We start from the raw sequence: 21,483 nt of genomic DNA, 5'->3' as shown, positions 1-21,483 counted from the left end.
TCTTCCCCTGTCTGAAAATGTACTCAAATTCCTTATCTCCCCACTCAAAGTCTAAACAATAAATTATTCTTATCAGGTCACGCAGTAGCTCTCTCCTCCTACATCCCCTCTTTCCTTCACGCCCCAACACCCTACACCCCCATCTCAAAGAAGCTGCCAATGCGCAACACTTCACTTCCATCATTCCCAGCCCTTTGCAGTCTGGGGCAGTGTGCCCTGCCTTTGTGCAGACTGTACGTCCTGTAAGTGAAGACACACCTCTCACTTCTCCAGGAAAATTAGGGGCAGAGTGACCAGAAACAGGAGAACCACTTTGAAATAAAGATAGGAGGGGAGCTCAGTAACTCTGTCATCTTATATTTTATGATTTGTGGGGCAAATTGGCTTCTCTTTCCCACAGAACAGCTGGACTTTTAGAGCGGAATCTGTGTTAAGTTTGATTAAGTGGAAAGAACATTTATTTGGATTTGAAGCTCTGGCACTTACCAGATCCATAACACAGAAGTTTTTTTATCAAGTTCAACCTTTCAAGTCTACTACCTGGCCTATAAAGCAGAGATGGTAAAATTAGCGCCCACTTTAGGTTCTTGGAGAAATCAATAAGGGAGTGTGTATGAGAACACTTTATACACTTTATACCATAAAGTTTAAAATTGGTGCTATATAGCAAGTGCTCAGTGTTTGTTAACCATGATTAGGGATGGTTTCCATCAAAAATTTGATGTGAAGTAGATAATTGCCCTGTCGGTCCTGGGGAACCATCTCTAATACTGGTTTAACAAGCAAACCTAAAAACCGAACCCGATTGTTTTCATGCAAAGGAAATACAGGAAAAATATGTTATGCAGCCAAATGTCTCTCTGAAAATTCACACATCTGTGGGATTCTTTGCCAGTCTGGAAAGAGAGAGAATTCCCTCACTGCCCCAAAATTTCTCCCTGGGGTGGATCATGTGCCTGAGCCCAGTCACCATAATAACCTGGGGAAGGAGTCTTTTCTGTCTCTCACTGCCATTTGGTCCCTCTATCCCCAACAAGACAGAGCATCATGTATTCCCTACAGCAGAGCAAGTCCAGTGGAGTAACTTCTAGACAGAACTACCTTCCATGAAATCCATTCTTCTATCCAGCACATACACTTCACCCTTGACATAAAACTCAAGTGTCTAGTTCACACTCCAGCTCCCTTGGCTCCAGCTCAAACACCAGAGATAATCAGTGTCCCTGCCCTATGAGTGCATGCCTCGCTCAAATACCTGAGGGACTTATCACATCCTGCCTTTCCTCATACCCAAAGAAATTCAGTTTTTAATCTCACTTCATAAATCAAATCCTCACACTCCTGATTGTTATTTTTAATTACTATTACTCACTGGTGTGTAAATAGCTCCCTTAAACCCACTTGCCTATACTTTCTAGCTGTCCTCCTATTCTGGAAGGAGCTTATACTTGAAAAAAAAAATCTGTCTACCTACTTATCTATCTATTAATAAATTTACTAAATATATTCAATTAATATATTTAATAATTTAATAATATATAATGTTATACAATTATATAGATAATATATAATACATATATATGCTGAGGTAACATTTATTTTGATTTTCATTTACATCAGACGTGTCCTAAAATGTTATCACTTGAGTAAACTAATGCTGTTACTTTTTTACCCTCGAGAATGTTTTCTCAACTTGCTTTTTCTGCCTCTAGTTATTCTTTGCATCTGTTAGGTAGACTTAAGTTAATCTCTGACCACAATGACTATCTAACTAGGATCTTCTGCATTTTAGTCCTTTTCTGATGCCTTTTTGCATCACGTTGCCGTTTAAACTCAACTGACAGACATGAGAGCTATGAAAAATTTTACTTTTATAAAATATCGGGGTTGAGGTGAACTACTTAAAATTTACAAGTCATCATTTGAAAGAAAAGGCCCATTATGAATTACCCCACAACATTATTGCTTCTACTCAGACATTTTAAGGTGGAAAATAATACACTTCTCCCTATACACTAAAAAACACTGGCTGTAAAGAAAGGAAATTCATGTGATTAAAATGACCATAATTTCCACAATGTCTAAGAAAAATACGCCAGATACTACATGAACATAATATCTCTTACATGGACAGTGTTTTGGAAGAAAATCTACATGGTGCCTGAGCCCCTTCTGTTTAAGAGATTATGCTATTACCCACACCATTAAAGAAAACATGACAAAATAAAGTCCGATAGGGCTGTCATTTGTTTACATTTTCACCTTGGCTTAACTAAGTTTCAGAGGATCTTTTTGTTTTTTGTTTTCCCTGAAAGACCACAGTTTACAAAATACAACCCATTGACATGCTTTTAGAATTTTATGTAGTGTTTTATTTTGTTCAATCAAAACCAGTGCATGAGAGGTACCACAACTCAATCTTCACATTTGAAAATCTATCCTAAAAAAAATAAAAGAACTCTTTTTTTTTTAACGCATAAAGAAGTCGGTGAAGTAAAAAAGTAGGAAGTCTAAGGTGTGAAAAAAGGGGGGTGAGCTATCACATATCAACTGAAAGCATTGCCATGCAACTATTTATGGGAGATACAGCTCATGGAAAATGCTGTGTGTTAAATTTTAAAAGCATGCTATAGAGTTTCATATATAGAAAGTCAAAATAAACAATGACATGTCTTCTTTCTATACTGGAGTTGCTGGGATAACTTTCAAAAATTCTAATCTCCGCCTAACATGACTTAGGCCTTGTTCTTCGTGATCTGATGGAAAAGGCAGACTTTCAAAGTTATTGTTATTCTATAACAGCTATTATTCTATAATAACAAAGTCCCTGTTATTCTATAATCAAAGTGAAAGAATAATAAAGGAGAAACTTGTTCTTTTTAATTTTACTTAGCATTTTCTTAAAATTGTCTTTTCTCTAAACTGCAATCTAACCTACATCTAATCTAATCTAAACTGCAATCCCAAAGCTAGGGTAGGGTCTTAGCAATTTTGAATGAGAAAAAATATCCATTTTTCCAAGCCAAAATTCCTCAATAGAACATGCTCCCACAGAAATATTTCCCCCTCATAGTCAATTAGACTTCACCAGAGCAAAGTTTTTGGCTATTTTGAATTTTAAAAAACCAATCTTACTGATTTCTCCTTCTGGGAAGTTGGTGTAGAGGTCCTTTTCCCTATTCTTCTAAGCACAACTAAGAACCCTAGACATTTTGTATATAAGACAAGTATAAGACCCTGAATGATGGAGAGAAGGCAGTAGGTCAGCTAGGAATCTAGGGACTCAAGGAAAAGCAGAGATGGGTACCCTTGATTTTCTTTGGCCTCATAAATCCCAAACTTGAAGCTGGAGAAGAGGCAACAACATGCAACAACCTGGCTCAATCTCTAGACAGAGGTGCAGAAATGAAAAAAACCCAAACTCAAAAGGCTGCATAGTATATGATTATGCTTATGTAACATTCTGGAAATGACAAGATTATAGAAATAGAGACCAGACCAGTGGTTGCCAGGGATTGAGGAGGAGATGAGGGTAGGAGGAAAGCAGGAGTGGCTAAAAAGGGAAAACAGGAGAAAGTCTTGTGGTGTTAGAGCTGTTCTGTACTTTAACTGGATCACTGTCGATACCCTGACTCCATAATAGATTTGTTTCTTTTACTTTAACCTTTGTATTTTATTGCTTTTGCTATAAGTTAAGAATGCAGCCTATAGCCTGAAATATACAAGATAACCAGTTCTCAAGGCTCTGACCTTTAAAGATATAACGCTTTTCCATTCACGTAGACACAAAAAGTTGCAGAACAGAGAATAACATTTCTCTCACTGGAGGTTTACAGAAGCATCCTGATCTGACCCATGCAGACAGCTGCAAGAACAAAGTCCACCAAGAAGTTCGCAAAAACCAACCCCATCTCCTCCCCTTTTAGTATAGAAGAAGCCTAAATTCTAACTCTGGTAAGATGGTTCTTTGGGACACTAGTCCACCATCTACTCAGTCTGCTGGCTTTCTGAATAAAGTCGCTATTCCTTGCCCCAACAGTTTGTCTCTCAATTTATTGGCCTGTCACGGGGCAAGCAGTACAAGCTTGGACTCATTAACATTGGTTGTGACATTACACTAGAGTGTGCACCATACAAGATGCTACCTCTGGAGGAAACTGGTAACGGGTACATAGGATCTCCCTGAATTATTTCTTATAATTAAATACACGGGAATCTACAACTACCTCAAAATAAAGAGTTTAACTTTTAAAAATGCCTTCTAATAGGTCTTACCTTATGCACTGAGAAGGCTGAATCAAAATTCTTCCATTAAAAAGCAATGAATGTGTCTGACTTCTAATACTTGTTTTGGACTTTTTTTTTTTTCGAAGAGTCAATCTTAAAATTTAAAAATATTCTTCATAGCAAATTATTCCCATAAACTTTTCTAGAATTAAGGAAGAAAATCTCTCATTACAAGAATTAGCCAGCATAGTCACTAAATCTATTATTTGATGAGAGATTTTTAAAAGGCAGGTCAATAAATGGCTTTTAATTTAGAAATACTAAATAATTTGACAACAAATATGCAGGTTGTTTTTCCTGGGAAGAATCAATAGTCCTCCCTCATCAGCCCTCTCCCATGTACCTGTTGGTATTGATATGCTGCGTTTTCCATTTTCATCTAGTTTATATGTTTTTCTATGTTGATTTACCATTTTAGAAAAAGAATGTGACTTTTCCTATAAGTGACATAGTGGCATACAGGGCCTCCTTTTAGTTTAAGTTACATTCTGTATTTCAGCATTTAGCCCAAGAATGCTAAATTATGCTACATAAGAAGCGCTGTACACATCCCTCGGTTCTAAGCAGGGATTTTTAAATGTGTGGCACCATCAAGAGGCAAGAGCTTGTACTGCCACTATAACAAGAACCCAGGGTTTTGCTCTCAAGTAGTCAGGAGCCTGCTTTTAACAGCAACTGTCACAGGCTACTGTAACACAGAATTACACTGAGACTTTGGCTCTGTGTTTCCCCAATGTGGAGTCACTAGATTATTGCTAAATGGTATTTTTTTCCCTTCCCATTCCTCTTCTACCCATTTAGCCCTCCAACTGAAGAAGAAAACAGACTGGCAGCTGTTTTTATTCTCAGTTAACTGAGGACAGTTGACAATCTCAATTTGCTAATGATTAATTCAATATTTACTGAACATCTACATTTATGCCAACAATTTGCTATTTAAAAGATAAAGATGTTATTCTCTAATGACCCAAGGCGATCTGACCATAGATAAGTCTACTTTATATTGTCCACTGGTTATAGATTTACTCTTATTTTATTAGAAATGATAGAAGTTGGGCTTAGAGAATGGATAGTTTATTTAGGTGTAGACAGTATCACTAATCTAATCCTGTGCTGTCCAATATGTTACAATTGATTTCACTTTTTTTTAAAGTTTTTTTTCAGTGTAAGAAAATCTGAAGTTACATGGTTCTCATTTACAGCTCACACTGTATCTCTGAGCTAGACTCCATAAACCATCCAAACAAGGCAGACAATGGCAGAGAGTTGACTGGCTGTTTTAAACGTAAGAGCTAAGAAAAGCAAGGCTCCACAGAAACAAATCAGTCTGAGGCTTATGTTAATTCTGAAGATCAAATCAATTAATGTAATAATGGGCATTCCAATTCAGAATACAGGAAGTAAGTCATAATATCTAAATATCCCTTTAAAAAGTCTGAGTCACCAAGTTTATTTGGTTTGTAAACCAGCCTCTCACCCCATTTGCAGTTTAAGTGGGTCACTTCCCACTAGGGTAACCTTTTTTTTTTTTTTTAAACTAAAACTGTAGTCAGGATGTAGCAAGAGGAAGGGCCACATCAGGAAGGAGATGCCTTTCAAGTCAGATTGGGGTACAAAACAGTGTTCAGTACTTAAGCTTGCCTTCACATTTCAAACACATTCTTCTTAGGGGAAAATAAAAAAAAGATGGCTAGGCAGCAACAGACATTCTAATAACACTGTCCATTCTGCCTCCAACTAAGTAATGCTGTCCAGTGTATAGTACAGAAAGGTCTGAATGCCCAAACTGTCTTTCAGGGTCAGGAGTCACTAGGAAGTGGAGGCAGCAAGAAGCAGGTACAGAAGTAAAACACACCTACAGGGAGAGTAACTTTCACCTAACAGTGCTCACTCATCTTGGGTTCTCAAACAATTTTCCCTAATCAGAAAACTGAATTTTAAAATCTGTTTACTCTCTGATCTTTAAAATAGTATGTGTCTATTGGAGCAGAAGACCTAAATAGACATCTCTCTGAAGAAGACAGACAGATGTCCAAAAACACATGAAAAGATGCTAAACATCACTAATTGTTAGAGAAATGCATATCAAAACTACAATGAGATATCTCACACCAGCCAGAATGGCCATCACTAAAAAGTCTACAAACGATAAATGCTGGAGAAGGTGTGGATTAAAAGGAACCCTCCTACACTCTTGGGGGAATGTAAATTGGTGCAGCCACTATGGAGGACAGCATGAAGGTTCCTTAAAAAACTAAAAACAGGCTTACCATATGATCCAGCAATCCCACTCCTGGGCATATACCCAGAGAAAAGTGTAATTCAAAAAGACACTTGCACCCCAATGTTCATAGCAGCACTATTTACAATAGCCAAGACATGGAAAAACCCAAATGTCCATCAACAGATGACTAGATAAAGAAGACGTGGTTTGTATATACACAATGGAATACGATTCAGCCATAAAAAAGAATAAAATAATGTCATTTGCAACAACATAGATAAAATTTTTTTAAAAATAGTATCTGTCTTACCACCTTAGGGAGATTAAAGAAATACACATTTTGATAAAATTTCATTTTACATTTTATACAACTCCTTAAATATGCTCAATTATACTTCTATTTAATTCTAGAATCATTAGATCTATTGTCTTCTCAAAAGTACACAAGCCTTGGCTTTGTATGATCCTGAACAGCACCAATTCTTACAAAGAATGTCACAAAAGTTTCAACAGAAAGAAAAATATCTCATCCTCACCTTTTTATTTTTAATTGAAAAGTGGAAGGGAATTTTGCCATTTCTGGAAGAGAAGGATGCATTTGTGCTGAGATATTTGCATTCTTCTGTATAGGGCTTCATTGTTACCTAGAACTAAGTGTATAAACATAAGATGTCTGGGAACTAGGGGTGCAGTCTACAACCACAGAATAAGGAAAGCCAGGACGAATGTCATTTACTCTTTCCAAAGACATGTGTAGAATGCTTCCCATACTCTAGTCATCTGGCTACTAAGTGAATGCACAGCAGTCAGCAAGACAGGCATGGATGGTCCCAGCCCTTTGCAACTTAAAATTCTTCGGTTGTAAAGTGCTTTTGGAGACACCATGAGAACAAAACACCTTCCAAGTTGTAGAGAATCACTGACCTAGACATTTCACCTACTCAAATAATAAATGCCATGAAAGTGTTAATACGTGTCTTGAAAGAAAGTCAACCTTATCTTCAGGGTTGTAGAGTACGTAAAAAGCCAGAAAGCCTTACTCCATGGTGCCTCATGAGAACTGGCATCATATTACAATATGTTTGAGAAATAAATGCCAAGTGTGGCCCCACATAGTTCTAAATGGCGACAATGCTGTTTATCAAGGCACCGCTGATGACCATCATCAGCCAGAAAGAAAATATTAGGTTGCTACAAAGCAATTTGTGGGAATCCACTGGCTCTCCACAATAGCACACAGATGCTTTTGGTAATGTAGCCAGATGAATACTCTTAATAGCAGTAGGGTTTGCTTTAAGTTTTTTATTTTCCCTTTCTCTTTTTAAAATGACTTTAACTGCTCTAAATGAACTAGAAGGCCGTCACTACCTCTGCGTTACTGGAAGGGATGCAGGTATCAAATGAGATAAAGAAAAGAACATCCCACTCCTATCTACTTTATAGTGATTTATTTCACCTTTTGAACATCTACTTTGTTAAAAGATCAGCACCCCAGCCCACTAGACGTGCCTTACCCATTACCCCTGCTTGGAAACCAGCTCAGAGCTAGGAAGTGTAAACAACCACTGACCACCGCAAAAGGACGTCCCAAGGTCTGCGAGCTAAAGGGCACACACTTCATGCACACAGACCCTTTCAATGCCTCGCTTGCACCTCGTTACTCTCAGTTTAGAATATTTTTAAACAAATCTTGATAGCCGGTTTCTAAAAATCATAACTTAAAAAAGGGCTGGCATAATGACAAAAGAAAAATTGAAAGTTGAGAGCAAAAAAGAAGGAAGAAAAATTATAAAAAACTAAACATCTCAAATAGCCCAGCAGTTGGAAGCTATTTAAAGTTGACTCACTGGATAGTTATTTCTCATTAGTAGGTCCTGGAGGTTCATGATTAGAGTGCAATCTTTCATACTCAACCTTGAGTTTTCAAATAAAGATTACACAAGTTAAAAAAAAAAACCTCAAATGAAACAATAGTATAATCACAACTAACCTAAAAAAATACTGCAGAAATTATGTTTAGTGAACTAACTTTATCCTGCTTAATTTCCACGTCAATACATTCATTACATCTTTGGCATCTATTAATTCAACATTTGTCTAAGAGTTGGACTTATTTTTTTGAAAATTACGCTTTGACAATTTGGAGGTCCCAGTGAATTGTGCCAGTGGACACCTATAGGGTCAGTTAAACTGCACTGCTCACCAAGAATACCTCATAGGCTGGAAGCCCAGGCACGTCTTTTCTTGGCTCTTGGAGTAAATCCAAAAAGGCAGGAGAACTCTACCTTCACTGACTCACTACTCTCTGAAGTTTTTGTTTTCCTGCTCTGCACTTCTGATTCTTGGCCACGTCTGATTGAAGTTTCAGTCTGCACACAGCCAACAATTAACCCCATCAGTGGTGCAGTGACTGGGAATCTGGTTTTGCAGTCTGACCACTTGGCGATCTGTCAGGCAGAACTGGAATCTAGCCTTGCTCAGGTGAGAGAAGGCTGAGCATTTGTCTGTCATCGTTTCTCATTTGTTTGTTGTTTTTCTTTCTGTTAACTCAAATCAGGACAATATTTTTCACCCAGTCTCTATACCTGAGAAAAAAATCACTGTGTGAGTGAAATATTTTCCTACCTCCTGAGGATAATAATAAACTAATATAATGGAGCTCTATTATGATCGGTTTATAGAGACTAGTAAGCATTTAAATAAATCTAACATTCCCAAGATTCCAAGGGAAAAAAAAAAAAAACAAAATTCTAATAATTTAAATGTGTTCTCCTTTCAAGAAAGACTTTCCTCATCAAAACTGCCGACTTCAGATGCAGTTTTTTTCTCCTTTGGAATACAAGTGCACATGATTAAAGTGAATCCTTGCACAAATTATCAAAGACTGACCTGATTTTGGTTTAAAATCAAACTTGACTGTATTTGGCTTAAAAAACAGCTATATATCTTTGCCTTATTTTATCGGTGTACAGTATAATACAAGTGTAATTTCATTTTTAAAATAAGTTTGGATTTGTTTTATCATAAAGAAATTAGTTTATCTGAACTTCTTAAATGTTTTATATTAGCTTACTGAAAAGATAAGCTAAGATTACTTCCATATACAGTTCAAGATTTTAAAAAATGTAAAATCTGTGCTCAACTAAACTGAATTGTAATTGTGACAAATATTTTCATAGCAATAGTAATGCTGTTCTGTGATGTGTCAGCTTAAACTAAATTTCCAATATCTTTAAGTGCTTTTGTCTTAAGTATCTGGTTGTTCCAGAAAGTGAAAGAAGACTGTGAAGAACAAAAGTTGAAGGAAATTAAAAAATTGTAGATTTGGATGTCAGAGAGATCAAGAAGTCAGAGAAGGAGGATGCTGAGTGACCGCCCAAGTGAACACAGCACAACTGTATCCACAAGTGGAGTGACTCTCACTGCACACACATTGGAGGCTGGAAGAAAGGCTTATCTATAACCAAGGCTGTGAAGAAAGATCCACGTGGAGTCAGGTAGGGAGCCAGAAAGAATTAGGTCAGGGCCTGCATCTGGGAACACAGAAGCGAAGGGGGATACCATGGGATCAGGGATCCTCTCTTGAGAGTGAGGTGTTTGAGCCAAACATTGGGCACCCCAACCCTGGGGTCCAACACAGAGAAGATGAGTCCCCTTAGCTGGTTTGAAAACCGGTAGGACTTATGGGGGTGCTGTAAGAAACTGAGGCTCCACTCATGAAGAGTGGGTACACACGCTCCCTTACCTTCAGGAACAAGGGGGAGGAAGCAGACTGAAAACTGCCCAGGAATCTGTTTCCTGCAACCACCCCACCCCGTCCCCTAGTCTGCACCAGGTGCCTGCTCCAGCCCCTCTTGCTCTGTTGCTGCTTGACACTGGGGCAAAGGCGCCCTTGTGGGGGGAGTGGTGCACACGTGGTGGAAGCGGAGCCAGATCTACCAGGCCCTGTCGCTGAACAGGGTGAGGGCAGGCTTGCCCGTGAGTGCTCACGAAAGCAACAAATAGGAGACAGCCCGGGGCTCTGACAGGCTTGCTGGGACTGTCCCAGCATGCAACCCAGCCTCAACCAAGCTCCACTTCAGTCCTTCTTGCTCAGACCTGCTTTTCACTAGGGCGGAGGTGCCACTGCTGGGAAAAGTACACAATCAGAGGGAATGGAACCAGTTTGGACCAACCCAAAGGGTTTCTGCTGCAGTACCTTGGGACCTGACTGGGTGGTGTCAGCCACTGAGCAAAGGAGAAGTCCCTGTTCACAACTGGCTCTGGCTCTAGCCCCTCCATCTCCAGCCCTACTTCCCACCAAGGTGGCAGCTGACAGCACACCCTAGAGGAAGATGTGATTCATGCTCACTTCAGATCTCTCTCTCTCAACAAGGCCAGTGGACACATGCAGAATGCATAGGGATGCTCCCCCACAAAGACACTCCTTCAAGATGACTGCAAATAGTAACTTTTCACCTAATTCCACAGAAACAGAGACATTTAAACAAAGTGACAAGACAGAGGAATTTGTTTCAAGTGGGAGAAAGTGAAAAAAGTCCTGAAAAAAAAAAAAAACCCCAATGAAACAAATAATTTACCAGATAAAGATGTTATAAGCATTAGTTATAAAAATGCCAACTGAATTTGGGAGAAGAATAGATGAACACAGTGACAGTTTTAACAAGTTAGAAAATATAAAAGAGAACCAGTCAAAGCTGAAGGATACAATAACTGAAATGAAAAATATACTAGAAGGAATTAACAACAGACTAGGTTGTGATACAGAACAATACATAAGCCATCTGGAAGACAGAATAAGGGAAATCCCCCAATCAGAACAGCAAAAAGAAAAACAAAATGTTTAAAATGAGAAGTTGAAGAGACCTCTGAGACAACATCATGTGTTATAACATTCGCACTATAGGGATCTCAGAAGGAGAAGAGAGAGAGAGAGGGGAAGAAAATGTATTTGATAAAATTATGTCTGGAAACTTCCCGAAGCTGAAGAAGGAAACAGATTTCCAAGTACAGGAAGCACAGACAGTTCCAAACAAGATAAATCCGAAGAGACTCACGTCAAGAAATTACTGCAATTAAAATGGCAAAAGTTGAAGATAAAGATGGAATTTTAAAGGCAGCAAGAGAAAGACAAGAAGTTACATGCAAGGGAATCCCCATGAGGTTATCATCTGATTTTTCTGCAGAGAATTTGCAGGTGAGAAAAGAGTGGCATGATTTATACACAGTGCTGAAAAAAACCTACAACTCAGAATACTCTACCCGCAAAGTTATCATTCAGAAGTGAAGAAGAGATAAAGAACTTCTAAGACAAGTAAAAACTAAGAGTTCATTAATACTAAAGCAACCCTCCAAGAAGTGTTAAAGGATCTTCTCTAAGTGGAAATGAAACAGCTACAACAAGAAGTGAGAATTTATAGGAAAGAAAATACATAGTAAAGATTGTGGCTCAACCACTTAAGTAAGTGAACATGGAAGTTAAAAGACAAAAATGTAAAATCAACTATAACTACAACAAAAAGGTAAAGGATAGAAATGAAGATGCAAAACATGACATCAAAAACACAAAATGTGGGTGAGGTGACTACCAATTTAAAACAAGTAGATGGGGGGAGGGCGTAGCTCAGCAGTAGAGTGCATGCCTAGCATGCACAAGGTCTCAGGTTCAATCCCCAGTACCTCTATTAAACATACATACATACATACATACATACATACATACATACATACATACATAAATGAATGAATGAATCTAATCACCTCCCCACCCCCACAAAAAGCAAATAAATAAAATAAGACAAGTAGATAAAGCTATAGGTCAAACATATATGAACCCCATGGTAACCACAAATCAAAAACCTACAGTAGATACACAAAACTGAAAAGAAAGGAACACAACCATACCATTAAAGAAAATTATCAAACTACAAAGGAAGAAACTAAAAGAAGAAAAGAACAGAAAATAACTACAAAACAACCAGAAAACAAGTAACAAAATGGCAATGAGTACATACCTATTCAGAGTCACTTTAAATGTCAGTGGACTAAACGCTTCACTCAGCATTATGCTGCCTACAAGAGACTCACTTCAGAGCTGAAGTCACACACAGACTGAAAGTGAGAGGATGGAAAAAGATATTTCATGGAAATGGAAAGGATAAGAAAGCTGGGGTAGCAATACTCACAGCAGACTCTGTTTAATTCTCCTTCTGGCTTATACTGTTGGTTCAATTAACCACAGATTAAGCAGAGCCACTTACTCTTATCCTCACCAAGTAGTCTCAGCTTTCCTCTCATGCTTGCCTAAAGACCCTGCTTACGTTACAGAGCAGAATGTCTTTAACACAGAAAGACAGTCTCAGAGCCTGTGGATAGAACTTTACCAGGCCCTCTTCACTCGCTATTTTGGAGAACAGACTCATGGAGAGAGGCTGAAAGAAGAGCTGACATTACATAGACAAGTATGAGACAGTCCTACGCTTAAGCTAAATCAAATTTTCAGGACTTCTTTCAGTCCAGAAATAGATGACTTCATGAAATCAAATTAATGACCCAAGATTAGAAGAACAATTAATTACATAGAAATGTTTGAACTGATACCAGAAATCTAATTTCTCTATGTGAATATGTGTTTTGGAAAATTATTGGCATCATTTTTAATGTTGTATTTTCTGGTGGGGAAATACCCTTTCAGCGTTCATCTTGATCTATCTCTAACCCTAAACTTAGTTGACTCCAATTTCGCAAAACTAAATGAAACATTCTTCTAATGGTAGCTTGTTCTCCTTGGTCCCTCACAATTCAGGAAGAAATATTTTTTCTGAGTCACTTTACTTTTTCATGGCAAGAACATTATTTGCATGGGCTCAGTAAGAATCTGTCCTCCCTTTTACTGGGATGTAATCAGACAAACAGACTACACAACAGAAGCCAAAGCTAGAGCGCCTTATTTAAAAATAAGCCCCATTTCATCAAATATGACAAGCCCCTTATTAAGGAAAAAGAGCTATAACCTCATATCTGGAGCTAATACCCACAAAGCTCTCTCAAGAGGTTGAACTAGGATCTGTTTGTAGCTAACAGGGCACCAACCTTACAGGCAGTAAGGAAGGTCACTTCCTGGATTACCAGGAACCTTAGAAGATTTGAGAAAACTAGAGGAAAGAAAAATTCACCAATACTTTTAAGTGTTAAAGATGAAACCCAATGGATATGAACTTAAAGTATGGTTTCCTATCCTTTGAAAAGTAAATAAAAGCATTTAAGGAAGACCTCTGGAGTGATGAAAGTCACTCAAATGCCCTCCTAGATTCCTTAATCAATCATCATCTAGAAGTCAGTTCTCTGGCTTTATTAATGGTAACTGTTCAGCACAGTATAGCACTAGATCTGCTATCCATCTAAAAGAAGGCTTTTATATACTAATTAAAACTATTTCTAACCTACGCCAATGAATCAAGCCCAAATATAATGCCTTTTTGTGACCATGAAAATCTTTGGAGACTATTTATGATAACAAAGGAATTCTCATACTGGAACACCATCTAACATACCCACCCAATCCTCTAGCGGTACACACATCTGTTTTCATTCACTATTATCGATTAGGATATTTGGAAACTTTGTAAGGATGGACATTAACCTATCAAAATGTGAGTGATGCAAATAAATCTTTTTCTAAAAATTCAAGCAAATACTGTCTTGTATAGATGGAAAAAACTTCCGTTCATTATAAGCCAAAGGCTACAATTTTATTGTCCTGTAGGGCATTAACTAGTTTTGCATGTGATTCAGAAATCTTATTCCAGCATACCTTCTAAAATACCTTTGACACCCCTATACTTCTGTAAATCAGGTTTACCATTCTGCCACTTCCCTCATTAAGGAAATCATTAATCACTAATGAGTCAAAATAATCTAACAGGTATTCTTCCTAAAAAACATATGCTTAAAAGCAAAGGGCACAGAAAAATGCAGCAGTTTGTTCTCATTTGTTAGTAGGACTCTTCTGTTTCCTCTTTTCTTACTATTTTCAAAAATTTTTTTACAGTAAGCATAAATCCACAGGCAACTCAATAATTTTTTTTTTTGCATCTGTGTGGTTTGGAGTCACTGTACCTATTAAGACATGTCTGAAAGGAATATGGTGCGTGTATGTGCTGTGCAGAAGAAAGCTTATGCACCATTGGGGCAACCTTTCAACTTTCCAAATAACTTGCTACACAGAAAAATTTACTGCCTAATTTCTAGTGAGTTGTGATTTTACTGATTGTATTTTATCGTATACATGCCAATTTGATGATATAAATAATACAAATCAGTGTTTTCTCATAGTTTTAAAAGAAAAGTTCATAAGACTTTCAAAGAAATTCAGTAAAATTCACAACTGCCTTAGTTAGATTTATCAAGAATTTGTACTTGTGAGACATCTTTATAGCGATTAATGTAACATGAGGTACATGCAGGCCTTCAAAATATCCACGTGACCAATAATAGTGATCTGGGAAGAGGAAGGTTAGCAGGAGGAAATCTGGGAAGGGACACCTGGCTAGTGCATATGGAAATTCTACACGCCCATATATATCCTTGGAGTTTGTCTCCAAGAAGCTGTTCAATGAAACAGTGAGGTTAAGTGAGATGAAGAAGATTACCAATCGCTCCATCTCCTGCTCCCTGAGTCTCTCCTCCCTCTGCCGCCGGTGATAATCCATCAGGTCGTCTCGTCCCGAAATGGAGCTAATGCTGCTTTTCCGTTCCCGAAGGACTGGCTGGGGGGTTCCTGAGGCCTGTCTGAGGCTGTCCAGGTCTGCATCATCAAACTCAACAGATCCACACGAGAAATTCCTCCTGGCCGCACACACTCTGTCCAGCTCTCCGGGAGGAAATGATTGACCCGGGCTGGTCCCTGAGTAGGAAGCCCTGTCAAGGTCATCAGAGGTACAGGAGGAGGTGGAGGCCAGAAGCATCTTCCGAGCCACTCGAGGACTGGCAGGGATGCTGAGGGTGGAACTCACATAAGGACTGCCCTCAGGTGCGGGGGTTTTATAGGGTAAAGCTCCTGAGCTCAAAGAAGAAAAATTCAGGTAATTGTCATTGTCTATGATGCTATGAGGTAGATCCTTTTCCCCCAGTTTCGTTCGTTTGGAGTTGCCCAGAGAGCTTCTTGGAGGCAAACTGAGAGGCGTCAGTTGGTTCTCTGTGGCCCTGTGCAACCTGGGGAGAGATCGGCTGTAGGCACCCATGTGACTCAGGCTGCTGCTCGAATACTTCCTGGTTCTTAAACTGATGTTTTCAGAAGCCGGCTCCTTGTGTCTGGTCAACTTGGGCTGAAGTGTCAGGTTGTCCTGGATGCTTATTTTCCTGGCTTGCTTTGGGCTCGAAGGCATGCTTGCCGCCCCTGACCTGCTGATGGGCGAGGAGCCAGCATCACTCAGGGAACTTCCGTTCCACATGGTCAGGAGCGAGCCAGACGTTTTTCGGCCTTCCAGCCCTCCCAGAAAGTAGACATTGTCGTGGGATTTATTCCTTGAGCTATATTTGGAATAGGGAGGCTTCTCTGTGAGCCTCAAGGACCTTTCAGGGTCCCGGCCAGTAAAATGATCGAAGTCCGCTCTCCCAAGTGGATATCCACTGAGAGAGGGCGAAGTGCTAAGTAAAGGAGTGGGAGGTTTCATAGAAATACTTTTGTCAGTTCCATCGCAAGAGAACTGCTTGGCTCCCTGGATTTTGGCCACAGAGGGGCTACTTCTGACACTGGTTCCCAAAGGAGAAGGACTTCTTTTAGTGGGCACAGGTTGTGAGAGGGTTAAATAGGAACCAGAATAGTCTCCATTGGCTTTAAATCTCAGACTGGAAGAATATTTCTTTGGGCTCAGGCTCTCCATCATGTTTTGCGAATCGTTCTCTAGGAAATTCGCTGCAAAGTCTGCCTCTAAGCTACCATTCTGTAAATCCAGCTGCTTTTGCATGTGGCTCTGCTCTGCCATAATCTTGTTGGAATCTGTAAAGAAAAAGAAAAGAGAGAGAGAGAGAACTTCACTTAACAATGAAGATCTATTTGTTCATCAGGACAAATAGCCTTGCAGTCTGACCTGATGTGATTAAAAAACACAAATGCTGTTTTAGTAAGAAACCTAGTAAAGCTGTACTGCAAAATGAAGACAAATAAAGATCACTAATCTGGGATTTTTTTTATACAAAAGAAAAATAACTCAAGGGGACATTAATGATATTTGAGAGGAACAAATCCCCAACCAGTTACCGGTGCAAGATGAGTCTGGTACCTAAAACAGACCATGTCCCTCTGTTCTAGTCCTTGGAGGACCCCCTGCTTCCTGAGAACCTAGCAAATACCCAAAGGGATGATGCAGTGGCCCTTCCTTAGATGTCTCTGTTAGAGTCATTAACTGCTTAGAAGTAAAGTCCTGAGGAAACTAAATTCACATTCTAGCAGATAAAAAAATTTCATGTTAGTCACTAATCAATAACATGAGGGTTAGAAGATGGTTCTTTAGAAAGGGCTATGAGAGTACCTTCCCTTCTCAACAAAGACTTAAAGCTCCTGCACCCATTAGAGAAAGGCAGGTATTAGTAGAGGAAAGAGTGTTCCCCAGGTTACTGCCAGATCAGGGTTAGGGTGGAATATTTAAAAACCTGAAACTGATGTCCCCTTCAAGTTCCCAGGCACCCCAAAGGCACCATGCTCATCCTTGACTTAAGTCCTCTCACAGAAACAACTTTCTCCCTCTTTTGCACCCATCTGAACCCACCCATTCTTTGAGGTTGAGATTAGGATTATATAATCCATGATGAAAAAAAATTTTTTAAATGGACGCACCCATAAGAATATGCTTTAGACCCTAGTTTGAACAATTTAACTTAAGAACTAAAGTTTTAGTCTATGAAAATGTCCTTTAATTATAAATTATCACTGCAAATGTGAATGCTTATATTTCAAACTGATAAAAATATCTTCTTTAGATTATCATCAAAGTGCAAACACAATTTACACATTCTCATTGAACTCAGGTACCGCTAAGAACATCCTCCATCTCCTTAGGCACCTGAGACACTAGTTACCACATCTCTGGACCATATATAAACAGTAGCACTTATGGTTAGTAATCAGCATCAGAATGAGCTTGTTTCTGTAACTAAGACACACGTTTAAAGAGGAGGGTTACGTCTAGTGCTTCTCCTCTTATCTCCAACGCCTCCTGACTCCCACCGTCCCACAGGTGAGACACTCAATGAACATGGAGTCTTCAATGTCAGCCACACCTTCCCCACTCCCTCCCAGACACAGAGAGAGGACCTTCACCTTGCTTGTTCAGTCTCACAGGTTCCTGGGCAAATGAAAACAGCCTAAGAAAGAACTGCTTCTTATCCACAGAATGGGACCAAAAAACAGTTTGGCTGCTTAATTCTAGAGATGGGCCGAGTCCTCACACCCCACAAGGCTGCAGCTTTCCCCGACAAGCTCTGCCTCGGGGTCCTCCCCATCCACCCAAAGCCCTGCCCTGATGGATAAAAGCGTGGTTATCTTTTGAAGTGAACCTCAAAAAAACTGAGATTCTCCTTTAGAATTGCCTCCCTGCTGGGATCTGGCCCTGCCCTCTGGCTCTTGCGAGGTCTTTCATTATTTAGAGACAGGACCATCTCTGCCACCGAGACAAGTGTCCCTCTGAGCACTACCAAGTCTGACCTTGAGAGCAGCACCAGCCTGACTTGAGATTTATCTCACCATGCCCTCTTGGAGGACTGAAACCAAGATGACCTTCAGTCTTGGTTCCTTCTATTCCCAGCTAACTTTATCACACGTTGGTTTGCCGTGATGAAATTCCAGCAAATCTTGACCAATTCCCTCAAGTTAAATATTTTTGAATTGAGGAAACAAGGATATTCGTGGATCCTGAGAACATTACTCTGTTATTTATTATGGGGGGGAACACCCTAATTGTCCAACAATAGGGAGAAAGTTAAGCTACAGTACATTATATGAGTGAATAGTAAACCCTTTGAAATCTTATTTTGAGGTATATTTTATAGCATTAAAAAGTACATTCATATAATGTTTAGTAAATTTAAAAAACCATATATGCAGTGAGTGCAGCCTTCTCATACACACGCCCACCTATACACGTGGTTTACACAGATGTTCAAGCCAAAGTCCTGCGAGTCATCACTGATCTCCTCTCCCTCCACCATCTCCTTCACTCCTCTATTACCTCCTCCTCCATTTTATCCATCAACAAATCCTATTAACATTGTCCTTAAAATATATTCTCAATCTGATCATTTCTTGCCATTTCCACTGTTAGCCCCCATTCAAGCCAATATCCTCTCCTCCCTTGTCCATCTGCCTGTTCTCCAAGAACAGCAACAACGGGATGAAAGAGATCACACCACAAAGTTGGCAGTGGTTTTACCAGGTGGTAGTATTGCCAGTGATTTTTAATTCACCTTTCTCAAACTAGTTTGTATTTTCCACATTTTATACAGTGTATTTGTGCCAAAAACTGTGGATGTGCTGGCTCAGCAGCCTCAGGACCAAGCTGTTGCTTACTTTTAATTCATTGTTTTTTTATTAAAAAATCCAGATGAAAAGGTGTGGGCCTAGGTAGGCTGGCCTGGCCCAAAGGCTCTGAAGGGCCGTCTCCTAGCAGCCCCAGGCTGGCTGTGGGGAGGGCCATGTCACCAACTGCTTGTCATTCCGTGGGGGATGTCGGCCTTCGCCACCCCAACACGGAGAGGCCAAGGTTGGGGACAGTCCACACTCCACCGCCCTCCTGCCCCTCCCGCCCTCCGCGGCTCTGGGTCTGTGTCTGAACTGTGGATCTTGCAGAAGAACCTGCAGCCACAGATATGTGACTATATCTTGACCAACAGCTTGCAGTGCAAAGCCAGGCCAGTGTCATGCATTACTTACAAAAAAAGGGATCATTTTTAAAAAATTGTTTTTACCTTGACAATTAAGAAAAAAAGATTAGTGTAAAATACTAGCAGACAATCTGTACTGATACTTTATTTTTAGGTGGATTACACTCTCATTTTCCCTAACTCTTGTCCAGTTTTTGAGCCAGATATGAACTCTTCCAAAAAAGGTTACTTTAAAGAACTTCTTGATCAGACCAGCTTAATATGTAAATATCTGAAGACTTTAACAGTTTTTCCAGATCTTCTAAATGACTGAGGCAAGAATTATAATTATGTGAGTTTGCCATTCCATACTTTTTGCCTCTGAAAAACTACACAATCAAACATAACACCAATCAAACATAACACCTTCCCTAATATGAGCAAGGTGAACAATGGTTACCCAAAGTCTCCAGATGACAGCTGAATATAGTCAGGTAATATTAGTATGTTCATTTTTAAATGTAGTTATTAGATTAGTTCATTATTTGAGGTGATTGTTTATTGTATAGAAAAAAAAAATTAAAACCCTAACAGGTAGTTGGAGGCACTTCATTCACTAGCTGGGTACTAAGTGCCTGCCGTGTGTCAGACACTGGTTTACCAGACGTTAGCGCTGCTCACTGTCATTCCTGTTCTCTCCTTTCAGAAACGTTAGCAGTGCTGTCCTTCCTCGTCCCCATGACATTAGGTGTGGCTATGTCCCTTGCTTTGATCAAGGAAACAGGAGAGAAAGTGGCATGTCGGTTGCAAGCTGAAACAGCACGGGCTGGAGCATGAGTCACCATCTCATCCCCTGCTGCAATGACTAGCCTGCATCCGAGTCTTTAGGGCCTTCCTTTTCCTACCTCCCGCAGCGAGGACAGCGTGGAACGGGGCCTTTGCCAACCCAAGATTGTCTTAAGCCACCGAGATTTGGGGGTTGTTTGTTACTATGAAGGTGCTAATCTTCACTAAGTGCCTACTATAAACCAGGCTTTGAGCTAGGCCCTGGAAAGTTTGTGGTCAAAGACATCATTTCCTGCCTTTACACAGCTTACAGTCCAAAGGGAAAACACACATGTGAATCAATGCTGTACAGTGTGACACCTGCTGTAACAGGATTTATTGACAGATTGGTAAAGGAGCACAGAGCGGGGCTAATCCGGTGAGAGTGGTAGCCTGGGGAAGTTATGATAGAAAGAAATGACAATGATGTTAAGTCCCACTGAAGGAAAAAGAATCTGATGGGTATTATCCAATGATAGCATAAAGCTATCTTCATACCTAAAATTTTGTGGTGTTAAGGACATAAACAAAATCCCAAGCCCATCTGAGGTCAGACTGTGGTCTATTCGGCAAGCACCCTGTCTCTGACAGAATTAATAACAAAAATTGTGTAGGAAAAGGGAACAGTTATTTTCTATGTTTAATAACCATGTAAACATGCTCTCTGGGGTCCAAGCCTATGCCTATCTTAAGTGCAATTTAAATTGGACAGCAATCTTCCAACCATTTGGGACATTTCAGACAAGGATACAAAGGGAAATCCACAAGTAAGATGTCAGAATAGACAAGAAAAGAATTAAAGTCAAGTAGTGTGGAAGATTTCAGTTATAAGCTAATGCGTACAAAATGGGAAACAGAACAAAGTTAGACAGAAGAGGTTTTCCCACCAGGTGCAGAGACAGCAATCCAGGAAGGAAGCCAGAGCAGATGTTGCCAAACAAAAGTCAAAAGCTGAGCACTGAGCCCAACTCTGGATTTTCAAGATTTACTCAAATGGTACAGAATTTACTCTAATGGTACCTCATGTTGAAATGGATACTTAAAAGTTCAATTTTTGACCCAGCAATATGAGACACCAATGTCAATTTAGATGATAAAGTGGATTAATATATTTCAATCTGTTTGCAGTTGCAAATGCTACTTAAGCACCCAAATGAAACATTACCAAACTCTGTTCCCTCTTCATTTGGGCCAATAAAACTACAGAGGGTCAAACTACAACCCTACAGGGTGGCAACACTTGGTTCCCCCCTCTTCCTCACACTTTTTTTAATCAAAAAGTATAACTG

At 39.6% G+C, this 21,483-nt stretch overlaps 1 protein-coding gene across 22 annotated transcripts in view; it reads right to left on the bottom strand.

The window, feature by feature from the left end:
- Positions 1-21,483, bottom strand: part of PHLDB2 (pleckstrin homology like domain family B member 2) — a 207,479-nt gene that overhangs the window by 66,259 nt on the left and 119,737 nt on the right. For all 22 annotated transcript variants that reach the window (XM_074363206.1, XM_074363207.1, XM_074363178.1 and 19 more), the window contains one exon: positions 15,163-16,511. In XM_074363206.1, coding sequence (XP_074219307.1) covers positions 15,163-16,511 — 1,349 coding nt within the window. The remainder of the gene's footprint in view (positions 1-15,162; positions 16,512-21,483) is intronic.

The sequence above is a fragment of the Camelus bactrianus genome, chromosome 1, assembly GCF_048773025.1.
Source record: "Camelus bactrianus isolate YW-2024 breed Bactrian camel chromosome 1, ASM4877302v1, whole genome shotgun sequence".
Classification (NCBI taxonomy): Eukaryota; Metazoa; Chordata; class Mammalia; order Artiodactyla; family Camelidae; genus Camelus; species Camelus bactrianus.
The sequence above is the reverse complement of the archived record's forward strand: the minus strand, read 5'-3'. Positions and strand labels throughout refer to the sequence as shown.